Here is a 13,899-nt window from a genome sequence, read left to right as displayed (position 1 = left end):
GTAGACCTGGAAAAAATGATGGTAGCTGACAGCATAGTTAAATGTTATCTTTCTTTGAACTTTAATGTACAGTTTCAGATCCTTTAAACACATGGTGTAGTGGTTAAGAGTGGTGGTTTGGAGCAGTGGACTCTGATCTGGAGAACCAGGTTCGATTACCCACTCCTCCACATGAGTGGTGAATGCTAATCTGGAGGACTGGATGTGTTTCCCCCACTCCTACACATAAAGCCAGCTGGGTGACCTTGGGTGACGCACAGTTCTCTCCGAACTCTCTCAGCCCCGCCTACCTCACAGGGTGTCTGTTAAGGGGAGGGGAAAGGAAGGTGACTGTAAGCTGGTTTGATTCTTCCTTAAGTGGTAGAGAAAGTCAGCATATAAAAACCAACTCTTCATCTTCTTCATTTCCCACCAGTCACAAAAGTGGAGTTCATTGTCAGAGAATCTTAGAGATGAAAAGGGCCGAAGAGGCCCTCTAGACTAACTTTAAATAGATCTGTGCCTCCCGGCCGGGAGGCACAAATCTGTTTGAAGACCCCCCCGCTTCCCTGGAAGCGCGCGGCGGGCCCTTTAAATAGATCTGCGCCTCCCAGCTGGGACTCCTGGCAGGGCTGGCGGGGGGCTGGCAAGACCCTCTGCGCTGCCTGCGCAGACAGCGCAGAGGGTTTCCAGACCCCCCCCCCCAGCCCTGCTGGGACTCCCAGCAGGGCTGGCAGGGGGCATTTAAACAGATCTGCACCTCCCAGCTGGGAGGCGCAGACCTGTTTAAAAGGCCCCCTCCATGCGCCTTCATGGAAGCCCCATGAAGGCGCGGCCCCCCCCGAATCTGCCAAATTTATTCGCCGAACCCCCAAATTCGGCAAATTCGGCTCCCCCGTTTCCCGCCTTTTTTGAGTTTGGTTCGTCCGAACCGAAAAACAGCCGAATCGGGGAAAATTCGGCTGTTTTTTGGTTCGGCCCAAACCGAATCAACAGCCCTATGCTCCTCTGATCCTGGAGAGAGTAGGTATGCATCATGACTAGCATCCTTTTTGACTGGTAGCCATGGATAGCCCTCTCCGCCATGAACGTGTCCACTCCCCTCCTAAAACCTTCCAAGTTGAAAGCCATCACCACATCCTGGGGCAGGGAGTTCCACAATTTAACTATGTGTTGTGTGAAAAATTTCTTCATTTTATCTGTTTTGAATCTCTCACTCTCCAGCCTCAGCAGGTGACTCCATGTTCTAGTATTATGAGAGAGGGAGAAAAGCTTCTCCCTGTCCACTCTCTCCAAACCATGCATAATTTTATAGACCTCTATCATGTCTCTCCTTAACTGCCTTTTTCGTAAGCTAAGTGTAAGCTAAGCCTTAAGTGTTTTAAGTGCTCCTCAGAGGGCAGTTGCTCTAATCCCCTGATCATTTTGGATCATTGAAGTCCCTCTCCAAACTTCGCCCTCCTCAGACTCCACCCCCAAAATCTTCAGGAATTTCCCATCCTGGAGCCGGCAACCCTACCAATTCTGTCTCCCTTCACTGTCCTCTTTTCAGAGCTAAACATGCAGCTATGCCTCCTCTGATAACACAGTGATCAAAAATCCCAATGCAGAAGAAAACAAAACAAATTTGGCAAAGGTTTAGATCGGGGTTAACATAAATGTCACTTGGTCCGGCCAGGCCATGCCTCGCCAGCCCAGACTGGGACTGGGGGGTGGGGCTGCCTCGCCTGGCCCATGGGCCGGATAAGAGCTGTAAAGAGGCGCAATCTGGCCTCCGGGCTGTATGTTTGACACCCCTGGTTTAAATGATCCAGCTCATTTTCACAGCTGCTTCTTGATCCTATTTCTGCCTGCGTTTGTGTTCACGACCCCTAGGTGGTGCTGGCGAGGTAGTCCAAAGGCAGCATTCCCGACACTTGGCTTGACAAATATATTCCCGCCAGCCTGAGATTTTTCTTTGCATTCTGCATATCCTTGGCCTGGTTGAAAAAGCATGCCTCTAGTCCTTCTGGCTTTGGTCCTCTGAGCAGGCCGCATCTGATGGATTCTCTGGAGCCAATACAGGGCAGAGGGGGTTCTCAGCGCAGGGACACAGTGATGGGTTTGGGAGATGGACAGTCTTTAGGGATGTTGGGATATTCCTGGAGATTTGTGGGTGGAACTTGGGGAGAGCAGGATTTGGAGAAGGGAGAGACTTTGGGGGGTATAATGCCATAGAGCCCACCCTCCAAAGCAGCCATTTCTTTCAGGGACTTGATCTCTATAGTCTGGAGATCAGTTCTGTAGTCTGGAGATCAATTCTGGAAGATCTCCAGACCCCACCTGGAAGCTGGCAACCCTAGAAGACTTTCCTGTCACAGGAATCAGAACAGAAATGTCCTCTTCCTCTACATAGTGTGGTAGTCTGCCCCCTAAGGTTGCCACCCTCCAGGTGGCACCTGGAGGTCTGCTATTACAGTTGATCTCTAGACTACAGAGTTTAGTTCCCCTGAAGCAAATAGCTGTTTAAAGGGGGGAGGGTATGGCATTGTACCCTGCTGAGGTCCCCCCTCACTAACCCCACTGCCCCTAGGGTCCATCCCCCAAATCTCCAGGTATTTCCCATCCCAGAGCTTTTAACTCTAACTCCCTTCTTACTGGGACGATAGAAGCTTCGGAGAGGATTTTTCTCTGGGAAATAGCATGAGGATTTTTACACACACACCCTTCACCCTGATCACAGACCACGCATGAAATGAGTGAAGTTATACATCTCGCTGACATTTTGTAGTTGGCTCCATCTCCTGCGGCAGCCGGTTGTGTCCACCACCCTGTGTCAGACTTCCAAAGATGTCTGCAGGATCAAAAAGGCTGGGGACCTCTGGTCTTCTCTGACTGGCAGCAGCTGTCCAGGATCTCAAGCTGTCTTAGTATCTACTGTCTGGTCCTTTTGACTGGAGATGCTGGGGATTGAACCTGGGACCTTCTGCATGCCAAGCAGATGGCCTACCACTAAGCCATGCCCCAAAAGTAGGGGTAGTGGTGGTTGTTTTTAAGAAAATTCAGGATGCCAAAAGATCCAATTATGGGTATAAGAACATAAGAAAGGCCATGGTGGATCACACCAAGGTCCATCAAGTCCAACAGTCTGTTCTTAACACCTTCCAAGTTGGCAGCCATGACCACATCCTGGGGCAGGGAGTTCCACAATTGAACTATGAGTTGTGTGAAGAAATACTTCCTTTTATCTGTTTTGAATCTCTCACCCTCCAGCCTCAGCAGATGAAGCAGGGTATGTTGCATCTGATCTAGCTCGGTCCTTCCCCCCACCCAAGGAGTTTACCTGAGTCTCCGTGCCTCCCCCCCCACACACCAGTTACCTCTGTGTGTCTAAAACAAGCTCACTTTGACCCTTCCCTGGAGTTGCCAACAATTACATTACGTTGATTGCAAACGATGTTGCCTTTGCAGATCGGGCCCAACGCCAAGGACCTCTTCAAGCTGGTGGAGGACTTTATTGATGTCATTGGATTCCGCATGAAGGACTTCCAGGATTCGTACCAAGTGACGGAAAATCTGGGTGAGCAGATGAAGTTTCTTCCTCCACACTCCCTCACCAACTGGTGTTATGCAGTAGATCGTTTATGCAGGGGAGTTTTTACAAGGGGTTTGATGCTTGCTCAACCCACACATTTCTGTTGCGAATCCCAAAATTGCTGTCCACCAGCAAAGTCACCATGATCAAATCTGGAAGCATCTGAGTCCCCGCCCCTTGAAAACCCTGTTTTGTAATTGGCTGTAGTGCTTACTGTGAAAAAAACGTCCAGTTCCCCTCTCCCGCCCCCCGGTGGAAACCCCAGTGCTGTTTTAAACACCATTTCATATAGACCTCTTTCAAAGGAACCGGGGGGGGGGGAGAAACCCAAGTGCCATTTTAAACCCTTTCTATGTGAGACAAATGTCTGCTCAGAAAGAACTCTGGTTGGGAGACAAAACCAGGAAGCATTTGTTTCCCTGCCCCTTGAAACGCTGCTTTGTAATTGGCTGTAGTGCTGACTGTGAGAAAAATGTCACTTCCCAGCTCCCCTGTCCCACACATTGGCTTATATATGGAGGTGAGGACGATTTCACTCGGGCTGATCTTAGGGGAGATCAAAGAATCAGGTTAAAACAGGAAGACCCAGGATTTGTGAGGGCTGGGCCCAAGGTCATCTCTGAGGGATGGAAAACTCATGCATAACTCTAAGGAACAACCGAGTCAGTCTGAGGGCGAATGTACCCATGCATAAAGGACAGTAGTTAGGCTTTTAGATCTGGGACATCTGGGTTCCGATCCCCATTCAACTGTGAAATTCGCCAGGCAACCTTGGGCCAGACACCCTCTCTCAGCCCAGGAGGACTGTTGTGATGATAAAATGAAGACAGGAGGACCACAGCGGCTACTGTAAGGTCGTTGGAGGTAGGACAGGACAAAAACGTATGAGACAGATGGCGGAAAGGGCTGTCAAGTCTTAGCCGACTTACTAAGCAAGAAAAACAAAATCCAGAAGAGTGAAATTCAGCAACAGAAAGGAATTGGAATAGGGGAACGCTCATCCCAAAGGTTAGCTGAGATCCCTGAAGAACTTAATCACTTGTCTTACTCCTGGACACACAACTGTTCAATTGCACTAGATAGTCTGTTTTTACTGGTGCGCATGGGATGTCTGCCAAGCATGCCGGAGATGGTTTGATGCCCACCTTCTTTCTTTCTCTGCTCAAGTCCTCAGTATTCAGAAGCTCCCTGCAAACGCAGCCAAAGACATCAGCTTTCCCATGAAGGGCTGGCGGAGCATGGTGGATTGGGCCCGAAGCGCAGAGGACAAGGTCACAGTCTCGAAAAGCATCCTTTCCACAGGAGTGTCAGGTAAGGGGAATGGCGAAGTTGTGGCCAGGCGGGTTCCTTTTTAGAAGCGCAGCACCCAAAGTGCCCTCTAACGGCAGGCAAACTCCTGGCAATTATGGCCCCCACCTGCCAATGCTTAGATGATTGGCAGGTGGAAGCAGGGCAGCCTAACGGGAAGGGGGGGGACAGCAGTTTTCGTCACTGAGTGATGATGTCACTGCTGGCATCGAGCTTGGGTGACTATCACTCACCCCCAAAATTCTATGGTTTCCATAGAGTTTTTTGGGCTAATGCTAGAGTGTCATCCTAGAGTGATGTGGTCACTTCCAGGTCACACCGGAAGTGATATCATCACACAAAGGTGATGCTCAGTGTGTCCCCTCCCCCACAATAAGTACTTGCCATCCCTGGCAACCCTACCCACAATTCAGAAGGGGCAGGCAACACTCCTAGGCATGTCTGTGTGGAACCCAGCTATTTCCTAACTTCTTTTCTTTATCCCTAGATACATATCCAAAATTGCAAACATTGTAGAAACTAATTGCCCTATCGCCAGATGACCCTTTCTCCTATCCTTTGTCTCCGTGTCCATTCAGAGCTGGCTCAATTGCTCCTATAAAGCCAAAATATCCATTTAGCAGCAGCGTATTGCACAACAAAGAGCATTTGAATGCAAAAGATACCAACCTGGCAGCTGTTTAAAACACAATAGATGAATAAAAATAAGTTTATCCTTAGGAACTCAGAATTTGGAATCACATGTATTTTCATTTAATGGCCTTACTTAGCATTGAAGTTGCACCAAAAACAAAAACAAAAAAACCAAAACAATGAAACAACAGAAACCGAGGGGAATATTGTCCAGCAATTATCCCACTGACTTTCCAAAAGGAAATGCGAGTTTTTTCCCCCTTGTGTTCATTGGAAACCCAAACCAGAATCACAGACCCAATAGCCAGCCTCGTGGTTCACTTTAAGCTGAGCCTATGCCGAGAAGAAAAAGGTGTGCCCCACATGCTCATGAAATATGAATCAAACCACTATAATCATCAAGTCATGCCACTGGCAACCCCTGAGAATCAGAGTCACCCTTCATGCGTATTACCTACATTCAAAGCATTCGAAACATGCATGGAGGTAACAGGAGCAATCCTAAGCTAGTTTACCTGGAAGTAAGTCTCATTTTATTCAGAGGAGTTTACTCCTAGAAAAGTGTTCTTAGGATTGTGTTCAGTGCCATGTACATTCGTTCAAGATTCTTTCTCAGAAGTGGGCATGAAAGTTTCTCTTGCTCTGTTCCATAAAATCGCTCTGCTCTGAGTTCCATTCCTCTATTTTCAGTGTGTCTATGAAAAAAAAAATGTCTCAAATTAATTCTAAAGTTGGACCATAAGCAGCTGGCTATAGCTGCAGCTAATTCACATCTTTGTTCAGGTCCACAAGACTGATCTACATAGCTAAAACACTGTATGCACTCCTTTGCATTGATAAAATGATTCTACCACACAGAAAGTATTGTGATACAACTAGACCTACCGTTGCATCAAGTTTGCTTTTTTGCATCATTTTATCAATGCACAAGTGAGCATCGTTGACATAGGGGGAAAGCCACAAAGTTTGCTGAGAAGTGTGCACACCCAGAGTTCTGTACAGAAATGAGACATTCAAAACAGAGGATTTTCAATGTATTGATTCAATTTCAGAAATGAGTCATTTCAAACTTCAAGTAATTTCAAAATCCAGAAATGGAGGGGAGGGAGGGATTTCAGATTTCAGAGTTTTAGAAGCATCCCTACCTTCGTTTTAGTTCACGGAGAATAAGTCAATCAGTGGCTGTTGGCTACTCAATAGCAATATGCCAGGTACTAGAATGGGAAACAATGAAGGTAGGCTTTGGCCTCAATTTGTTTACTTTTTAAAATATATATATTATTCTAGTCCTCCTTTCTCACTGAGACTTAAGTAGGGATGCCAGCCTCCCGGCTGGACCTGGGGATCCCCCGAAATTACAGTTCATCTCCAGACTACAGAGATCAGTTCCCCTGGAGAAAATGGATGCTTTGGAGGGTGGGCTTTGTGGCATTCTACCCCACTGAGGTCCCTGTCCTCCCCAGGCTCCATCCCCAAATCTCCAGGAGTTTCCCAACCTGGATCTGGCAACCCTAGACTCAAGGCAGATTACACAATGTCAGTTAACACAGTCTCATAGGGTGAGGAGAACTCTAACAAACAATGTAATAGGACTGGGATTGCAGAAAACTGAAACAAGGCCTTCTCAGAGGTCCTCTGGGGCATCTGATTAGCCCCTGCAGGAAACAGGATGCCGGAAAATACGGGCCTTGGTCTAATCCTTCTGAATCTCATCTGATGTCCAAGCAGTTTGCAGACCACTTCAGGCATGCCCATCGATGGACATCCAAATGGAAGGATTCTGTACTCTTCTCATGTCCTTTGCTTAGCACTTAGGACATTTCCATAGCCCTGCTCATCCCTTTCCCCCTACTCTTCCAATTGTGTTGCTTGCTTACCTTCTTGCTTCTTTGCAGAGACAGACGACTCCGCTGTCTTCGTGGTGGGAACGGTACTCTACCGCAACCTGGGTGGGATCCTGTCCTTGCAGAGGTACGGACAATTATGTGAGGAGGGGGTTGGGAACGGGTGGCCTGTCTGGAGTTGTTGTAGCAGCCCTAGAAGAAGAGTTGGTATTTGTATGCCGACTTTCTCTACCACTTAAGGGAGAATCAAACCGGCTTACAACCGCCTTCCCTTCCCCTCCCCACAACGGACACCCTGTGAGGTAGGTGAGGCTGAGAGAGCTGTGACTAGCCCAAGGTCACACAGCTGGCCTTATGTGGAGGAGGGAGGAATCAAACCTGGTTCTCCATATTTAGAGCCCACCGTTCCAAACCACCACTCTTAACCACTACACCACGCTGGCCCTAGAAGCCCACATGAGTCCAACCTTGTCAGAGCTCAGAAGGCAAGCAGAGTCAGGTCGTGGTTGCAAGACCACCAAAGAAGGCCATGGAGGAAAGCCATGACAAACCATCTCTACTCGTCTTTTGCCTTGAAAACGCCACGTGGTGGAACTTCCCTGTGTGTTTTGTCCAAGAGATTTCTTCAGGGGAATCTGTAGTTATTGCAGCAGTCCTTCAACTTATGCTCGTTTGAAGGACGAATGTAATAACTACAGTTTCCCTTCTTGGGCGAAACACGTAGGGAAATTCTACATAAGAACATACGAAAAGCCTTGCTGGGTGAGACCAAGGACCATCAAGTCCAGCAGTCTGTTCACACAGCGGCTAACCAGGTGCCTCTAGGAAGCCCATAAACAAGACGACTGCAGCAGCACCATCCTGCCTGTGTTCCACAGCACCTAAGATAATAGGCCTGCTCCTCTGATCCCAGAGAGAACAGGGATGCATCATGACTAGCATCCATTTTGACTGGTAGCCATAAATAGCCCTGTCTTCCATGAACATATCCACTCCCCTCTTCAAGCCTTCCAATTTGCCAGCCATACCACATCCTGGGGCAGGGAGTTCCACACTTTAACTGTGTCATTTTCTCAGATGACAGAGGGTTCCCAGAGCTTTTGCACCATTGGCCTCGGCCTTATTTGTATCTCCTGTTACTGGTATGGCCCTTTTATTTCCTTTTGCATTCCAGCTGGGGGCCTTGTGAAAACCAGTGGGGCATGGCACCCACAGTTCAACAGTCCACTTGGTCACACATTTATTTTGCACCTATTTATTTCCATCCCATTTTTCTCCCTTGTAGGGATGCGAAGTAGCTTAGGACCATTGTCCACCCCTCCTCCGTTTCCTCCCAGCAACAACCCTGTGAGGTAGGCCAGGCCGAGAATTTATGAAGGGCCCATGGTCACACAGGGAGCTTCCCTGGTAGAAGTGGGGGTTCGAACTTGGGTCACCCAGGGTCCTAAGTCCACCACACCACACTGGCTCTCAAGTACCTGGAGCATTATACTCAGAAGGCAAAAAGCAGAGGTTCAAAAAAAAAGAAAAAAAAAGGAAGGGAGGGGTTATTTCAGAGTACGGTTGCCAACCTCCAGGTGGTAGCTGGAGATCTGCCCCCAAAAATCTCCAGGTATTTCCCAACCCGGAGCTGGCAACCCTGTTTCAGAGACAGACTAGAAGCCCTAGGATCCCAAGAGACGGGTACATGACGGGTATATGACATCACACTGCAGAGGTGAAAGATCCAGCCAAAAGAGTTGATGATTCAATCAGAGTTAGGTTTGCCAGGTCCCTCTTTTGGGGCGGAGCCTGAGGAGGGCAGGGCTTGGGCAGGGGAAGGACTTCAATGCCAGAGAGTCCAATTTCCAAAGTGGCCATTTTCTCCAGGGGAACTGATCTCTATTGGCTGGAGATCAGTTGTACTAGCAGGAGATCTCCAGCTTCTACCAGGAGGTTATACAAACCAAAAACTCGTGCTGGCCAATACAAGTTAGTCAAACCAAACAGCACTAATGACCAAACAAAACTTAACAAAAGTAACCAAATATATATTTTTCTACAACACCTTAGTGAATTAACTAACTATTCCTACATTAGACTCTAAAAATGCAGTACAATATTTTTTTAAAATCTTCTTATAGTAATGATAAAGTCCAAATTAAAGTCCAATCCTCCTGAGTGAGAAAGGCATCTTTCCAAGCCCGAATAACTCCTCCATTTATCACCCAGGATCTAATTCTGCAATGGGCCAAGCCAAACATATACATTCATATTTTCCTGGAGAGCTCAACAGCAATCTTCCATCCTTTGCTCAGCACCAGGCAGCATGATTGCTCTTGGTGCCCTGAGCGGGGAACATGCTGCATAACTGCAGATAAGCATGCAGCCCAAGGGAGGTACTGCAGCAACCTGGAGCCGCTCTGGGGCAACTGCCTGCCCTCTTGTGTGGACGGGTGTCCCAAAGGCACCCGCCGGAAGGAACGGGTGTTTGGGAAACTAGATGCTCGGATTTTGCTCAACCTGGTGGGACCTCTGTTGTTCTCTCACCGTGGGGCTCCCTTTGGCAATGCACAGTCTCCTACCGTACCCCAATGCTTTGGGAAAGCTGCCGAGCAGCTAGTCAGCCATCCTGCGGCACGTTCCGCCTTTGCCGGGCCACCTCGGGGCTCATCGAGCTAAGCTCTCCGCATTGATAACAAAGAGGTTTCTTCCTGACATCTTATTTTCCCTGCCTCTCCCCCTTCTTCCGAGTCCGGCTGGTAGCGAAGCAGTAAATTAAGCTTCCCTCCGGCACCTTCCAAATCCGTTCCGCGCTGATTAGCGGGAGAGCGTTTTCCCGTAAATGCTGGGCCTTCTCCCCTGGACGGTTATCGTTTTGAGCACCTGCAGATTTAGAACTGGTGTAAGCAGGAGGGCTGGGCTAGAGGCTGCAGATGGATTAGGGAAGGAAGACCCCCCCCCCATATCACCCCCGGCGGGACTATGTTGGGAAAGCAGTTCTAGCAATTCTGCACCAAGGGACAAATTGCATGCAATGGGCTGATGCCCACCTTGGTTAAACGGTGAGCACTAGTTTGGGGGTCAGCCCAGCCATGGACTCACTAAGGCTGCATTCGCACATTACTTTTATTTAGCCAGCATGGTGTCGTGGTTAAGAGCGGTGGACTCTATTCTGGAGAACTGGGTTTGATTCCCCACTTCTCCACATGAGTGGTGGACTCTAATCTGGTGAATCAGGTCTGTTTCTCCACTCCTACACATGAAGCCTGAAGGGTGACCTTGGACTAGTCACAGTTCTGTGGTGGGAGAGGAAGAGAAGGTGATTATAAGCTGCTTTGAGACTCCTTTCATTTGAGAAAACTGGGGTGTAAAAACCAACTCTTCTTCTAGCATGGGGAGGCAGAGCCTGAGAAGGACAGGGTTTGGGGAGGGGAGGAGCCTCAGCGGGGTATAATGTCATAGAGTACACCCTCCAAAGCAGCCATTTTCTCTAGGGGAACTGATCTCTATGGTCTGGAGATCAGTCGCACGTCTGAGTGATTGCCACGCCCTACCTGGAGATTGGCAGCCATATTTGGACATGGAACTCCCAGCATACCTCGGTCTTGGCCTTGCCAAACGAGACAGTGGAAACTACCAGCTGCAACACTACGGTAGCCTGGATACTCTCCCTCCCAATCACATCCTTGGGTAGGGTTGCCAACTTCCAGGTGGTAGCTGGAGATTGCCCACTATTACAACTGATCTCCAGGCGACAGAGATCAGTTCCCCTGGAGAAAATGGCCCCGTTGGCAATTGAACTCTATGGCATTGAAGTCCCTCCCCTCTCCAAACTCCACCCTTCTCAGGCTCCACTCCCAAAATCTCCAGGTATTTCCCAACCCAGACCTGGCAACCCTAGCCTTGGGTCCCCCTTCAAGGCCCCCTCTTGGTTCTCTCCTCCCTTTGACGTGCTGTTCTTTTCCTTTGTCTCAGGAACACCACTGTGCTGAATTCCAGAGTCCTTTCCGTGACCATCAAACCAGCTCCCCGGTCGCTCCTCGCTCCCCTGGAGATCGAATTCTCCCACTTGTACAATGTAAGTGTCTGCTGAGCATGGAAGGCATGAGCCCAGAAGGGTAACCAAAAATGTTAACAGAGGCCATTTATGCAGGGGCGTTTCCCCACAGTCACCCCCCACTGATTGCATCTGGGCTTCCTTTTAATTATGTGGGTCTTTCCCGACCATCAGAGATCACCTTGCTCTCTCTGCACATGTCCACGCATTTTGCCCACGTGTTTTCCAGATGCTGTTTTAGCCAGAACCCCACTATTTTGTTTAAGAGTTTACATCAAGCCACACAAGATATTAGATAAAAATACCTCGTAAGGTGCATTTCCGGATGTGTTTTTAATTCGTTTCTGTATTTATGACCACCTAGGAATGCCTATTCAGGCTGAAATGCGTATGGTGCAGTATTGGTCATTTATATTGAAAGTATATCAACTGTGTAGAAGAATTTTGTAGCAGATCATTTTATATGCAGCCTGTAATACAGATGCTGTTTTACACAATTTTATAGTGTACATCTTGTAATAAGTATAATTATTTTGTTATAGTTTTTAGCTCAACTTTGAAGCTCCCTCTACATAGCAGGGAGCCAGCATGGTGTAGTGGTTAAGAGCAGTTGTTTGGGGCAGTGGACTCTGATCTGGAGAACCCGGTTTGATTCCCCACTCCCCCACATGAGTGGCAGAGGCTAATCTGATGAATCGGGTTGGTTTCCCCTCTCCTCCACATGAAGCCAGCTGGGTGACCTTGAGCTAGTCACAGCTCTCTTAGAGCTCTCTCAGCTCCACCTACCTCACAGGCTGTCTATTGTGGGGAGGGGAAGGGAAGGTTATTATAAACCAGTTTGATTCTGCCTTAAATGGTAGAGAAAGTTGGCATATAAAAACCAACTCTCCTCCTCCTCCTCCAAGGACATCAGGTTGCATCAAGGGGACAATTTTAGTTCTGATTTCTGGGGCTGAGATGATCCATCCTTGCAGGGTCAGGGGGAGCTCATTATGTGTCTGTGTTTTTGTTGAATGATTTTGATTTTTTTTTTGGTAATTATTCAAATATCTTAATGTTTTTATGTGTGCTGCCTCGGGAACCCTGAATAGAAAGCAGCATACACAATGTTTGAAATAAGTAAATAAATAAATCAAAGCACACACACGAAGCTGCCTTATCCTAAATCAGACCATCAGTCCCAAATGTTCAGGGTAGCTTCAAGGGATTCTCCTTGCATGAACCCCAAAGTTTGGTAAAGTTTGGGTCAGGGGGTCCAATTTTATGGGATCCTGAAGGGGTCGACCCACTCCTCCATAGAAAAGCATTGTAAACTTTACCGTGCTTTTCTAGGGAGGAGGGGGATGACAACTTCAGGACCCCATAAAATTGGATCCCCTGACCCAATCTTCACCAAACTTTGGGGTTCATGTAAGGCGAGTCCCTTGAAGCTACCCTGAAAATTTAGGAACTCTACCTCAAAAAATGCCTCCCCCAGAGCTCATTAAAAAAATCCCCATAGGGAAAAGCCTGGGGAAAGCTAAAGCTGAAAAAAGCCGAATACCTATTTGGCTGATTCAACAATCAGCTGTCTGGCTTCGGCTTTATTGCCAGTTTTAATATTCGGGTTAAATTAAGCCTGAAAGAAGCCAAAAAGGCTTTTTTCTGGATTATTTTTGGCTCGTATTTATCGATATGCACAGTCCTAGCAGAAACTCTTCCATTGATCCACAGCCCAGCTCCAACTGAGTACCTTTCCCCCCAAATAATAAATCAGAGGCAAAACAGCTTGCCTTCAAATCCCTCCCATAAAATGTTTTGGTAAACATCTTTGGATTTTTAGGAGGGTCATTGAGTTGCTCTGCAGTAGGAGAGCTAGATTTGGGGATCTTTGACTCTTGAAAGCTTATATCCCGACAATCTTGTTGGTCTGTAAGGCGCTGCCAGGCTTGAATCTGTCTCGGGTTTGTGCGGGTTGTATACCTGTCGAAGTCTATGCTAACGGGATCTTTTTGACGATATCTCGCTCGGTTCAGTCTCAATTCTCTTCTTCTCTTTTCTTCTTCCGGCAGGGAACCACCAACCAGACCTGCATTCTCTGGAATGACGTGGATGTGTAAGTCCAGCGGGGTTTAATGGGCTCAACCGTTCACTGTTATCGCAAGCTACCTTTCAGCGCCTACAGCCAGCGTGGCGTGAGAGCCAGCATGGTGTAGTGGTTAAGAGTGGTGGCTTGGAGCGGTGGACTCTGATCTGGAGAACCAGGTTCGATTCCCCACTCCTCCACATTAGCAGTGGACGCTAATCTGATGAACCAGGTTGGTTTCCCCACTCCTCCACATGAAGCCAGCTGGGTGACCTTGGGCTTGTCACAGTTCTATTAAGAGCTCTCTCAGCCCCACCTACCTCACAGGGTGTCTGTTGTGGGGAGGGGAAGGGAAGGTGATTGTAAGCCGGTTTGATTCTTTCTTAAGTGGTAGAGAAAGTCAGCATATAAAAACCAACTCTTCTTCTTCTACACGTTAAATGTTTTACAAGCACGC

At 48.1% G+C, this 13,899-nt stretch overlaps 1 protein-coding gene across 1 annotated transcript in view; it reads left to right on the top strand.

Moving 5' to 3' along the window:
• LOC130481853 (adhesion G protein-coupled receptor B1-like) overlaps positions 1-13,476 on the top strand; it is a 110,583-nt gene extending 97,107 nt beyond the window's left edge. Inside the window, exons 12-16 of the mRNA XM_056854637.1 lie at positions 3,430-3,538; positions 4,721-4,864; positions 7,390-7,465; positions 11,296-11,398; positions 13,429-13,476. Coding sequence (XP_056710615.1) covers positions 3,430-3,538; positions 4,721-4,864; positions 7,390-7,465; positions 11,296-11,398; positions 13,429-13,476 — 480 coding nt within the window. The remainder of the gene's footprint in view (positions 1-3,429; positions 3,539-4,720; positions 4,865-7,389; positions 7,466-11,295; positions 11,399-13,428) is intronic.
• The last annotated feature ends 423 nt before the right edge of the window (positions 13,477-13,899 follow it).

Source organism: Euleptes europaea, chromosome 8 (assembly GCF_029931775.1).
Source record: "Euleptes europaea isolate rEulEur1 chromosome 8, rEulEur1.hap1, whole genome shotgun sequence".
In the NCBI taxonomy this organism is placed as follows: Eukaryota; Metazoa; Chordata; class Lepidosauria; order Squamata; family Sphaerodactylidae; genus Euleptes; species Euleptes europaea.
This window is presented reverse-complemented; position numbering and strand designations above follow the sequence as displayed.